This window comes from Anomalospiza imberbis, chromosome 3, assembly GCF_031753505.1.
Source record: "Anomalospiza imberbis isolate Cuckoo-Finch-1a 21T00152 chromosome 3, ASM3175350v1, whole genome shotgun sequence".
Classification (NCBI taxonomy): Eukaryota; Metazoa; Chordata; class Aves; order Passeriformes; family Viduidae; genus Anomalospiza; species Anomalospiza imberbis.
This window is the reverse complement of record NC_089683.1, coordinates 92,226,267-92,238,318: the sequence shown is the minus strand read 5'-3', so window position 1 is coordinate 92,238,318 and position 12,052 is coordinate 92,226,267. Positions and strand designations below refer to the sequence as shown.

At 39.8% G+C, this 12,052-nt stretch overlaps 1 protein-coding gene and 1 long non-coding RNA gene across 2 annotated transcripts; one reads left to right on the top strand and one right to left on the bottom strand.

Annotated features, from left to right (window-relative positions):
- The first annotated feature begins 1,521 nt into the window (after positions 1-1,521).
- Positions 1,522-6,875, top strand: NENF (neudesin neurotrophic factor). The gene is made up of 4 exons (XM_068185747.1): positions 1,522-1,718; positions 2,859-2,919; positions 3,867-3,970; positions 4,542-6,875. Exons 1-4 carry the CDS (start codon positions 1,557-1,559, stop codon positions 4,716-4,718), a joined length of 504 nt encoding a protein of 167 aa, XP_068041848.1. The 5' UTR covers positions 1,522-1,556; the 3' UTR covers positions 4,719-6,875.
- A 1,366-nt stretch (positions 6,876-8,241) lies between these two features.
- On the bottom strand, positions 8,242-11,600 carry LOC137471409 (uncharacterized). The gene is made up of 2 exons (XR_010997573.1): positions 11,281-11,600; positions 8,242-8,361 (listed from the first exon to the last, which is right to left on the bottom strand). It is a non-coding gene; the product is annotated as an uncharacterized lncRNA (long non-coding RNA).
- Between the last annotated feature and the right edge of the window lie 452 nt (positions 11,601-12,052).

Sequence of the window (12,052 nt, the reverse complement as noted above, 5' to 3'; positions counted from 1 at the left end):
GTAGATCATCCCCCTCTGCCTAAGGCCCACACCTAGTAAGTTAATAACCAAGATCTGAAGTCCTTTGCCAATAACAATCCTATTATACATTTGAATTACAGCACTGTAGTCAGGAAGAGTGGATGCTGCAGGATCAAACATCCAGGCTTTAAATCCTTCAGATCCTCACTTGTCAGCGCTGCAGCGAGGGATGTGATATATGTATCTGAACTGCAAAAAATTTCTAATATTCTTAATTCTATATAGAATGATAAACACCAAGCTTATTCTTCTGCCAGTCTTGAATGTTCCCCCATGCCATATTTATAACATAGGGAAAACTGTAATCTGAAAATTTCCTGTTTATTCAGTCTGTTCCTAGGCTAAAAATGTCTGGGTTTTTTGTCACAAAGATGAAGCCTGCACTATGTGAAAAATGCATATTTTATGATTGGCTTTTCACAAATGTTAAAATGAATATTATATGTGTAATGTTAGAAAGTTATGCTGTATTAATTCTCTTAAGTAGTGTGTTAAATATAGTTTTAGGTTATAACATAAGGTTAAAATAGAAACTCTGCAATGTAAGATATTTTTTTCTAGCTCTAGAAAAGGGATAAGATAATCAAGAAACTCTTTGCACAGAGATAACAGCGACAGGGCTCATAAAGAGTTACGGCCTCCTTATCGGAAAAGACAAACATTCTTCTGCTGTCTCTCCAAATTTATGGAACCACCAGGATTAAGGGAAAGGAGTTGACAAAAACCAGAAAAAATCTTAATTTGCAAGGAATTTATGCATCATGTATGAGATATATGAATATGCAACAGGCTACTGCTTTTAAGGGTTATTCCTTTGTTCACAGGGCATGTTTTTGGCAGCTTAGTGCCCAAACACATCCAGACGTACGTAATTCTTTGCTTTTTATTGTCTCGTAGTGTCCTAATCCTCACTGTTCAAATTTTTATTCCTCTAGTTTTATTACTATTTTAATAACTATTTTATTACTAATAAACTTTTAGAAGTTTAAAAACCAAGTGATTGGTGTTTTTCACAACTATGTGCGCCGATTTTGTGAATAACCATTGAAAACAGCTAGCAGAGAAACTTCAAGAGGGGAATGAGGAAAATTGAGAAATCTTTTATTATTAGGTGTCTGTTATGGTGCCAAGTCCATCTCTTTAGCACGTCCTTAGGTGCCACATCCACGTTTCTTTCAAATACCTCCAGCGATGGTGACTCCACCACTGCCCGGGGCAGCCTGTTCCAGTGCCTTTCTGTGGAGTTCTCCCTAATATCCAGTCTAAACCTCCCTGGCACAACGTGAGGCTATTTCCCTTTGTCCTATCGACTGTTACCCGTGAGCAGCGGCAGACCGGCACTTGGCTGCAGTCGTGGAGAGCCAGAAGCTCTCCCCAAGCCTCCTTTTCCCCAGCCTAAGCCCTGCCGAGCCCCTCGGCGCTGTGCAAGCGTCCGCGGCGGCTCCTGCGAGCCCTCTCCAGGGTGCTCCTTTAACTCCGCTCCCACCCCGCTCCCTTCCCGAGCCGCAGGCCGGGGGCGGTGCGCGCTCCTCGGCATGGCGGGCGCTGCGGCCCGGGGCCCGCTGCCGCTGCCCTGCCTGCTGCTCCTGCTGCTGCGGGCCGCCAGCGCCGAGCCCGAGCTGCGCTTCAGGCCGCCGGCCGAGGCTCCCGTGCGGCTCTTCACCGAGCCCGAGCTGGCCAGATACGACGGGCACCAGGTAGGGCCGGGCCGCCGCTCCGCGCCGAGGCCGGGCCGGGCCCGCACAGCCCCGGCGCTGCTGCCTTCCCTGGCGCTCCGAGCCCTGGAGCCGCCGCGAAGCTCGGGTTTCTCGTGCTCTGCTGCTGTGCCGCCCCGCCATCCCTCCCGCCCTGTCGTTCTGGGCATCCCTTGCTTCTCGGGCAGCGGTTTGTGAGAGGTTTGCAGGCAGCCGTGTGCTCCAGCCTCTGCCCGCGGTCCGGCTGGCAGCTGCCGGGGCTGATGCTGCCACACACCATTAGATAACTGGGTGCCATGTGCCCATTTTGCTCGCTCCCTGCTTGGCAAGGTGCTCCTGCCAGAGGATTTCAGATTACCACAAGTTGGAGCCAAAGTTAATTTTCTCTCAGTAATTCATTAAACCATGTACTTAGACTTAAAAAAAAAAAAATCCAAAACCAAAACAACAAAAACCCACCAAGATTATCAAAATAATAAGACAGTGTTAACTTAGGAGTGTTTAGCTTCCTTTGATTCAGAAGGCTCAGCAGAACTCCAGATTCAAAATTATAAAGTTCTGTATCCATACACATCTGCTTCTCTTTCGAATCACTTGCTGTCTGACCTTCTCAGGGTCTTCTCTAGATACTTTGAAGAGACTAACCAATGTTGGACTAAAATTACATCTTATGTATAAAACACAAAGCAGAAGCACTGGAATATTTAGTAAAACAGATGCCAGCAGATCAGATTTACGTGTGTTTATGTATTTATCTTTGTTTCTTAATCAAATAATGCTGTTGGCCACACACCCTTTTATTTTGGGCAATATCCATCTGCATTAGGAATAAAAAGATACAGTTGACAATCTTCAAGCAGACTGCTGTGCAGACATGAGGTGACTTGCAAAAGGGACACGTCTTCTATGGTTGTGCTGTTTAGAGTAAAAAGATTCTCTCACTGCTTGAGGTTGAACCCTCAAAGAATATTAGGGACAGTTTAAAGCACAAGCAAGAAATGTCAAGAGAGGGAACATGTGTGGTGGCATAACAAGAGTAAACAAAGAATTTGTGACCAAAGAACTTGTGGATTTCACAGCTGAAAGGAACTGCTTTTTGCCTGTGCTTAAATGCTGAGGATGTATTGATGGCTTTCCCTCCAGGAAGGACAGCCCATCTACCTGGCGGTGAAGGGAGTAGTGTTTGATGTCACCTCTGGAAAAGGTTAGTGTGCTTCTCCTCTGCTGTCTACTTTGCTTTCGTGTTATTATTCAGACATTTGTTTTTAAATATTCCCAGTGTATTGGAAGCTTGCAGTTCAATTGAAACAAAAAGATATGCTTTTTCCTCTTCTAAAAAACTTTATTTTCCTCCTCTGACAGCTCCCCTACTATGGTTTTGTCTAGAACCTACACTGGTCTGAGATCACAACATGTAGACAGACAAGCCAGCACTGTCCAGGTAGCTTGGGCACTGCTAATGAAAACTAGAACTTCCCAGATGCCTGAGTCCTTGCCAGATGTGGGGTCAGGCCACATGGAAGCTACAGCATTTTACTGCCCTGGGTGCATGAGCTGAGCAGATCAAAGCTAACGTGGACATACCCACCGCACAATATTAAAACTGATGCAGCTGCATCTTTTCCTTCTGTGCTGGTGTTCACTCCCTTTGCAGTTTGTGCCTTCCCTGAGAACTACAAATGTTTTAATTTGAGCTCCTGCTACTTAATCCAGATTTGCTATAAAAAGTTTGAAGGGACCATGAGGGTCTTAGAAACTTGCCTTGATGTCATCATAAGTAAACTAATGGCTTGTTACTGTGTTTGTACTAACCTTGTCTGGGCGTACACATTGGGTTGGCTGATCTTAAAATCCTAAATTAGACAAAGCTTGCGAATTCTGGGGTCTACAAACATCTCATGAGAATGTAAAGCACAACTCCCTAAATAATAGGTAAATTTTAAGAATGCAGTATAGGAGGTTCAAAAGCTGTATAACCCCAAAAAGTAGGAAATCCAAAGTCAGTTCTAGAAAGAAGGCTCTTAGACTTGAATTGTTGCTTTCAGTTCACTGGCATTCAGTTCAGAGTCTGGTGAAGGGTAGAGGCTGAACATACACTGTACACTGTCAGTTCATCACTGGATGTTATTTATTTATTTTTTAATCTGACAGAGTTTTATGGAAAAGGAGCCCCATACAATGCTTTGGTTGGAAAAGACTCAACAAGAGGAGTTGCAAAGATGTCTCTGGATCCAGCAGATCTTACACATGACACAGTAAGAAAACGGGCCATCGGTTTAATTCCACTTAGCAATTTTTTATTATTATGCAAGATGATGAGTGATGATTTTACATTGTTTGTATTTATATTAGTTGACTCACATATTTAAAATCAAAATGCATTAGCTCTCTTTAGATACATAAAACATATTTACTGGTCATGAAAGGTGTTAACAGCCTTCAAGAGGAAAGGTTTTAATTTGTGGAATCAATACAACTTCTGTAAGCATATAAAAGGGAAATTACCTGCTGTTTAAAAAGATGCTCACAAACACAGTAAATCCCTTTCTTTTGGTTTGGTGTATCCTGACGTGGCAGTGTATGCTAGCTCTGGTGGTGAGTTGCTGCTTGTTTGACCTGAATACCCTGAAGTATTGTTAAGGCTGAATTTGAATGGAAATAATACAATTACAGGCTGTACTATCAATTTTGTTCATCATGCTCTGCAGTGTAAACCCAAAAGCTGACCCTAAGGTTTATATTAATCATTAAAAAAAACCTCAAACAAGTAAATATATCTATTTTTATTTCTCTGAGACAGAACTTTCATTTCCCTGTTTCTTTTAGACAGGACTCACAGAGGAGGAACTGAAGTCCCTGGATGACATCTTCAATAATGTTTATAAAGCCAAATATCCAATTGTTGGCTATACTTCTCGGCGAATTCTGAATGAGGATGGCAGCCCCAATCTGGACTTTAAACCTGAAGATCAGCCACATTTCAGCATTAAAGATGAGTTTTGAGGAACGTTTTTGTACCCAGAGAATGCCTGGGCAGACGCACAGCAGAATATTAAATTAATTCCCTGTGTTGTGGAGTTCATTACTACAATTAGCTACCATGAGTTAGTTCTCTGCTCAGAAAATAAGTGTGTGTGTACACACATGGCATAGAGGAAACAAACAGATCTGTAGTAGTGTCATACACCTGGGCTGTTTGCTGGGAATTACAGGAATTATTGAACCTGCAAGTTCTTTCTGCCAGGATTTCTCTGTAAAGAAGTGTATAATGTAAAATTACATTCCTTAGAAGAAAGAAGAAAGCTTTTAATAATTGAAATATGACTGGTCTTTTTGTAAATCCCAAGTTGTTTCCCACTCCTTGGAAAAGTGTAAATTAATTATTTGGACAAACTAACATCAATTCTCTGTGCTTCATGTGCATGTAGGTAGCATAAGTACAGACAGGTGCAATACATTATATACAGGCTTACATTTTCAAAAGCATTATGGAATTTAATATTTGATGGGTTTGAGAATACTGGATATAAAGCCACTGAGTCTCCTCAAATGCAGTTACTGTGGAGTATTTCTGCAAAGCCTACAGCTGTAAACTGAGAAAAATAAATCTATTTTTCCCCCACGAGGACTACTGTGACATTTTAAATAAGACTATTAGTTAGGTTTGGATAAATTTACTTTTTAAAAATAATTATCAAAGATGTCATCCATATTAGATTATGATGATTTTCTTCTGCCTTCCTTCAGTCTTTCTCTGGCAAAAAGAGAAAATCATAGCCCACTGTTTGTCACATACTCTTAAAGCACAAGTTTATGATAGCAGCTTAGTGTCCTGTGGACATTGTTAGCATTTTTATATTAGCAATTTCAGCTCTCCTTTTTTGTCTCTTAGATTTCCTTTGTTCTTACCCTGGTTCATTAAAAATTCCTGCTGTTTTAATGAAGTGTGCAGTGCCATATTCCTCTTCCTCTTAATCTGACACAAAACAGCAGATCCTGCAGTGTGAAAGCAGACCCCCTTGATGGTGTTTCCCTGGCAGTCTTCCAGCAACAACAGGACTGTAAAAGCCTGAGCTGTATAAATTGCTGCTAACCCCTGACTTTAACTAAGTAGAAAGTGAATTGTTTCATATGTGGATTTATCTGTCACTGTCACCATTTTGATTGATAAGGGAAAAACAAAGCAGCTGCTCTCGATTCTGCATTAATAATACAGCTATAATAAAAATATGATTCTGTATTGTTGTTCTATTTCTTAAGCATTTTGGTAACTTTCTATGAAGGGAAGATTTTATTAGATGATTCTCCACCATCTAGTTTGCAGGGTACAGCTGCCTGTCAGTTGAATAACTAGAAAAGCTGTTTTTATGTATTTGCCCATTCTTTCCCAATGTTACAGATTTTATTCTAGATTTATTTTATCTTGCCATTAGACCACTTCATTTGCAGGAGGGACTCCATGGGCCCTCCCACTGTTGGATGGTGCTCTTAGTAGAAAAAATAAATCGGCATCTAAGAAATGACTATTGCTTCAGATAATTATTATGTCTTACTATTTATTATTATTACTGCTGCCCTTTTGATTAGAGACCAACAGCAGCTGGGAGTTTGCTCCATGACAATAACCTGTTGTCTTTGTGGGAATGCATGTGGGTTTGGTGGTTATGGTGGTTGGTTGGTTGCCAACATTTCACAAATAATTTTTCAGTGCCTACTAGTTTTTTTTGCCCTTCTCCTTCTTTCCTTGCATGCTCCCTCATGGGGCAGCTTCAGTAGTTGTGCTGCTGTGGTTACTGTAGAAGTCCTTGCTTCATCTGGGATCAAGATATCCAGCTGCATTTCAAGAAAAACCCGTTGTAGCTCAATTGCAGTTCATCACCACTGAGTGGCTCAGTGTTCCTGTTCTCGCCCTATTTTTCCTGTTATCCCTACAAAATCACCTTTGCTGATGTCAAAGCAGGTAACTCAGCTTCTGCTTGTACTGAATTTCAGGTTCTTGTCAATGAGGAAGTGCTCCTGTTGCAACGGGAAATGGTGATATAAAACCCCCTCTTGTATTGCAAGATCCTCACAAATTCAACCTGCTCTCACCCTTGTCTGTGAGGGAGATGCTTTAGTCCTTCCTTTCTGTTATTAAAGACAAGGTTATCACAACTGAGTGCACTTTAGAAAGAAAAATATTTCCTGTTTGGTTTAATTTCCATTTGGAAACTGAAGGTTTCACATTTAATCACTTCCTAGGCTATTTCACTTGGGGTTTCCACTCAATAGAAGTGTTAGAACAATAAGGCTTTAAGGGGACACATCCTTGATACGTTTTCACTGACTGCTTCTTAAAAATGCAGAGTATCACAGTAGTTCTTTTAGTGTTAATTCAACAACACTGTTTTATGTCTAAGGTTGTTTTACTTGCCAACGGCCTGAAATTGATTTTGCTTAAAAACAAACTGTCAGCTATGGCTGCTTTGTTCAGGCAGCTGCATTTCCCTGACCTCTGTATTATTCCAATAAAACAGGTGCCCTCATGAGCTATAAATTGCACTCAAAACAAGCAAGCTGTGAAAAGCCCTGTTGTAGCCCTCCTACTCTACACCTCTTGGAAGGTCTAGAATTTCTTTTCATTTTGCTTGCTGCTTCCAGATAACATTGCAAATGTCATTATATTTACTTTATGCTTCCAATATCCATCTTGCTAACTTAGGTCTAAGGTTTTAATGAATTGCTGCACCAAGAACTGCCTTCCTTTAGTACTTAATAATAGTTTTCAGAATGTTAAGAATTATCAGAATGTTAAGAATTATCACTCACCTAGATGCATAATCCGAGTTGGTGTTTCCCAGCTGGCACTCTTTTCCATAGTACCTCACTTTGACACTAACACATTTGTGACAGGATAAATTCTATCATGCCTGCTTCAAGAAGGACTTCTCTTATTAACGACTGAAGCATTAGGACTGCAAGTGTAAGCAACAAAAATTCAGTAGAGGGTTTATGAAATGCAAATTTCAAAAGAAGTACTCTCTTTACTTTTTTGCAGCTGTAGAGAGTGCAGTGAAGAGAAATCCTCCTAAGAACGTGCTATTAGTTATTGTATCTTAATCTAAACAAGACCACCTGCGGGAATGCAGGGGCTCTGAATCCTGCAGATAGAGCAGCTGAGATGTTTCCAAGAATTTAGGATAAGGCAGTCATTTCTTTTCTATCCATAATATGTATATGGACACCAATTTTTTGTAGCCCTTTGCTAAAATATGAGTCATTGACTTAAATCAGGTTTTGTATTAGTTTTCTTTTGCAGAAAAGGCCTTGTGATCCTTTGAAAACTGCAGCTTAGGCTACTAACTTTGTGGTCTGATGGTACCACCGGCTGTGAATTCATCACAACATCAGTGTAGAAATCACAGTGGGATCACAGTTCAGACTGCACTTGTCAGACGTGCCAGCCTTCCATGTTTCAGTAAAAATTAAAAGAGGATGCTTATCTGTTTAAGGATTGTGCTCTGGAATGGAGGAAGTCTCAAAACAGTTTGTAAATCACCTCCTTTTACTGTTGTTTCAAAACCACTATCAGGCAATACATTCAACAAATGATAATTTGGAAAGGTATTAAATTGTTGTCGTTTTCCCTTGTAAGACTCACAAGAACCTGTAGAACAAGACAAAGTGGTTTAGATGACTTTCACATATGTATTCTGTCTCTTATAGATGAATATATTTATCTGAAATGGGCTCAATGTAATTTGCATTTGCTCAAGAGAAAATGGAAGAAATGTGGAAGGATACACTTAGGAAAACCAATGCTAATTTTTCAGCTAATCTGGTTGAACTGAAAGGAAAAAAAGTAAAAAAAAAAAAATCTGCTTACTTCAGTGAGTGAAAAGCTGCCATTCAGAAGGATTCAGCTGCACACCAGGAAGATGTGCTAAGCAGCTCTGATTAGTATTTGCATATTTTCAGATGAACACTGGATATCTTGAAATCCCAGAACTGATGTAAGTGATGACAATCACCACTTTGTTACCCATCATCCATTTATTCCTTTGCCTAATGTTTTCCTCTCCATAGAGGAAAAAATACACAAATCATGCAATTTAGATGACAAATCTGTGCCCCATAAGTAATATTCACAAAAATGCACATGAATCTATAACCTGAAAGCTATTTAAATGGTATACAGAATAGCAGTTTTCAAACAAACTAGTACTTGTCTATGAATGCTTTGAAACAAACAGAAAATCACTAAACTTTTAGATTTGTAGCACTTCATTCAGAGCTCTGTCTGTGAGTGCCAGTTCAGACAATTATAATGTACAACATACCTGTCTGCTTTGGTAGAAAAATCAGTGCTATATCAAAAGGTGATTTTTTTTCCCCTCTGTAGTCAGTCAGAGTGTTAAAGACCTGTGTGTATGATAGGTGGGCATCACTGCTAGAAGTACTGTAATAGGCATGATTTTGACCGTGGCATGTCCAAAATAACTCTAATCCAGAAAAGAAAATAGGTGGGAAATGAGAATTTATCTTAGTGTGCTACTGGGACAATTGATACTGGCAAGGTAGATCTGGCAGAGCGGGTCTGATAGCAGTACTTCCTATTTTTGCTACTGTCAAATATGGCCAATGATAACAATGCAAACTTGCACCCTTATCCATCTGTTGGGCTTTACATAACACCTTCTGGTTTAGCTTTTTTCTTTCTGTTCAGCAGAAAGTGTGAGTCCTGATTTACTTCTTTACAAAACTTACACTTAAATCTTGGCTTGGGTAATCTGTTGATGAGAAATCCAAACCATGAGAAACAGAGATGAATGTTCTGTGAAAAACAGAGCTTGTGCACCTGGACAAACTGCAGAGCCACAGGAAGTACTCTTGAATAAACAATTTCTTTTAATGTTTCCTGTAAGTTATTTGTAGCTGTTGCCATCAGAAATTTTATACTGTTGATGGATGTTCAGCTTACCATGTTCTGCAGTACTTCTTGACATGAGTCTTTATCATTCTGACATAAGATGTTATCCTTCTGAGAAGTGAAAAATTTAGAAGAAACTGGGTGCAGGCCATCTTGGAGATAAGCCAGCCAAGAAAAATCAAAATATGACCTAATTTTCCCTCTACTTAAAGAAACCTCTCTGAAAAAGGAAAAGAAATCACTGTCCCAGGGTCTATATTTTACCTTCCAGATTTTGCTGAAAGTTTTCCCATACTGTGCAAAGGCAGCAGATAAAATCTTGAAAAAGACTTGAATCTAAACCCTTGCATTGTGAAAATTTTAATCCACTTCTCCTGGGGCTTTAAAGATTACAACTCAGTGGCATACAAAGTGTCAAACACATTAACTGAATCAAGCCAGGCCTAAGCTAGTAGGAATATCTGAAGGTAGAGCTGAAGCTTAGAGCTTTCACCTTTCTTTTGTAGACAACAAAAGCTTTGAATGGGAAAAAAAATCCTTAAATGTAGCACTTGTTTCAGCCAGTTTGGGCAGACAGAATTAGATGATGACTGAAAACTTCCTCGTGCCGTGTTCTATGCTGCTTGCAGGGATTCTAAAATCATTTATGTTGGATACACAGAACTTAGTTACCAAGCAATTCACTGCCTGGAGGGTAACTTTAGAGATTAAACTGATATTTGGTTCAAAATAGCCATGGCAGATCAAGAGTATCCTAGGAAGGTTATTTGCCTCGCTGCGGGCTGTGGCTCCATAGCCTTTATTTTACACTGCAGATAAAAGTCCAGGTAAACTCAAAATTATTAATTCCATTCATGCCTTTATTAATTGTTAAGTTTGAGCAAAACTCCTAAAAACTTTACTAATAAGAATAAATATCATTCCACAAAAATCCAAAGTGTTCATTCTGAACCGTGCAGCACACCTAAGTATACTTAAGGCAAAAGTGGTAATCAAAGGGATTACATGTTTAAATTGAGATTACATGTCTTGGAAGTGCCTCAGGCATTTCAAGGATTTTTCCTTATTTATTGTTTCACCATGCTCTGTACTTTAAAATAGATGCAAGACATTTTAAGAATAGGGCAGTAGAACTTTCAAGGCATTTCTGAAGTATTTTCATGTTACACAGAGACAAATGTATGTTTGTCCTGATATACACACCTGACAGATCCAGCAATTTAGACAAAGGCAGCAGCAGTCTTACAGTCTTTTAAAATATGTTGTATTCCATGTATTTCTTAAACTGACCAGGTCACAATTAACACCCTGACACAAAAAAACTGATAGGCAGAAATGAGCTTGTAGGGATAGCTGAAAAACTCTCAGTATTAATGTGTGTAAAGACCAACCTATCAATTTTAGTGAAAAGATTTTAGGAACATGAGCTTAGCAGGGATGTTTGGTATGTGCTGAGACTCTGTGATTCTACACATTAAATATTATTATTGTCCCTAAATTCCTTCCCATTCCTCTGAGTGGTCTCCTTTGAGCTTAGCATGTCTTGCAGCTGGAAGAAAACAGGCTGCTGAAAGGTTCATATGTGAAGCAGCAGCACACCAGTGCAACATAATGATGTGAGGCAGAGCAAAGGAAGGGGAGTGAAACTGTACTTACAAGAAGGAGCAGGAGATTATAACTAAATCACAGGAGAGTATTCTTTCAGAAGAGGTGAAACTTGCTGATGCTCTCAGAGATAAGGTTGAACTTGAGAACAGAAAAGTGTGACATCCTTCTTGGATACAGTTCTGGGGAAATTAGCACAAATTAAACAGCTTATACTGCTGGCTCCTTGCTTGACAACCCCAGTCTCATTTTTCAAAAATATGGTGCCTTTGGCTTTGATACCTTGCAGGTGCCTGGATTCATGGAAAATCACACTTCTGCTGTTCAGTCCATAACTTATCAATTTTTTCCATTTTGTCTTTAAACGATGCCCATTGCAGTTTAAGAAAGGAGGCTGGAGTTTAGCCAGTGAATAGGTGACCTGGGACACAGAAATGAGGGTGCAGTTCTCAGCTTCACTACAGCTTTGCCATCCTTAATGGCTTCACAGCTGTTAAATAAGCCGGGGTTTTCCTTGAATTCCTTGTGACTTTTATCCCTGCTGTGACTTCCAGCCTCTTGAGGAAGGTAATGTTGGCTGGACATTTGGGCTGATGGGACCCCAAGATGCCTATAGTATCAAAAATGCTACTTTATGGAACTCTAACTTTACTTTCCTCACTCCAAAGAGGTATCACTCTGTGGAGCTTCATCTTTCAGTTTAAGCGAGTGAGGTTTACCCCATGTTGATCCAAGTAATATGTATTTATGGGAAGCTTTAATACAAAGGAAAATAGTTACAAACCATTATTCTACAATACTGTAGCTCAATTTATTGCAAGGC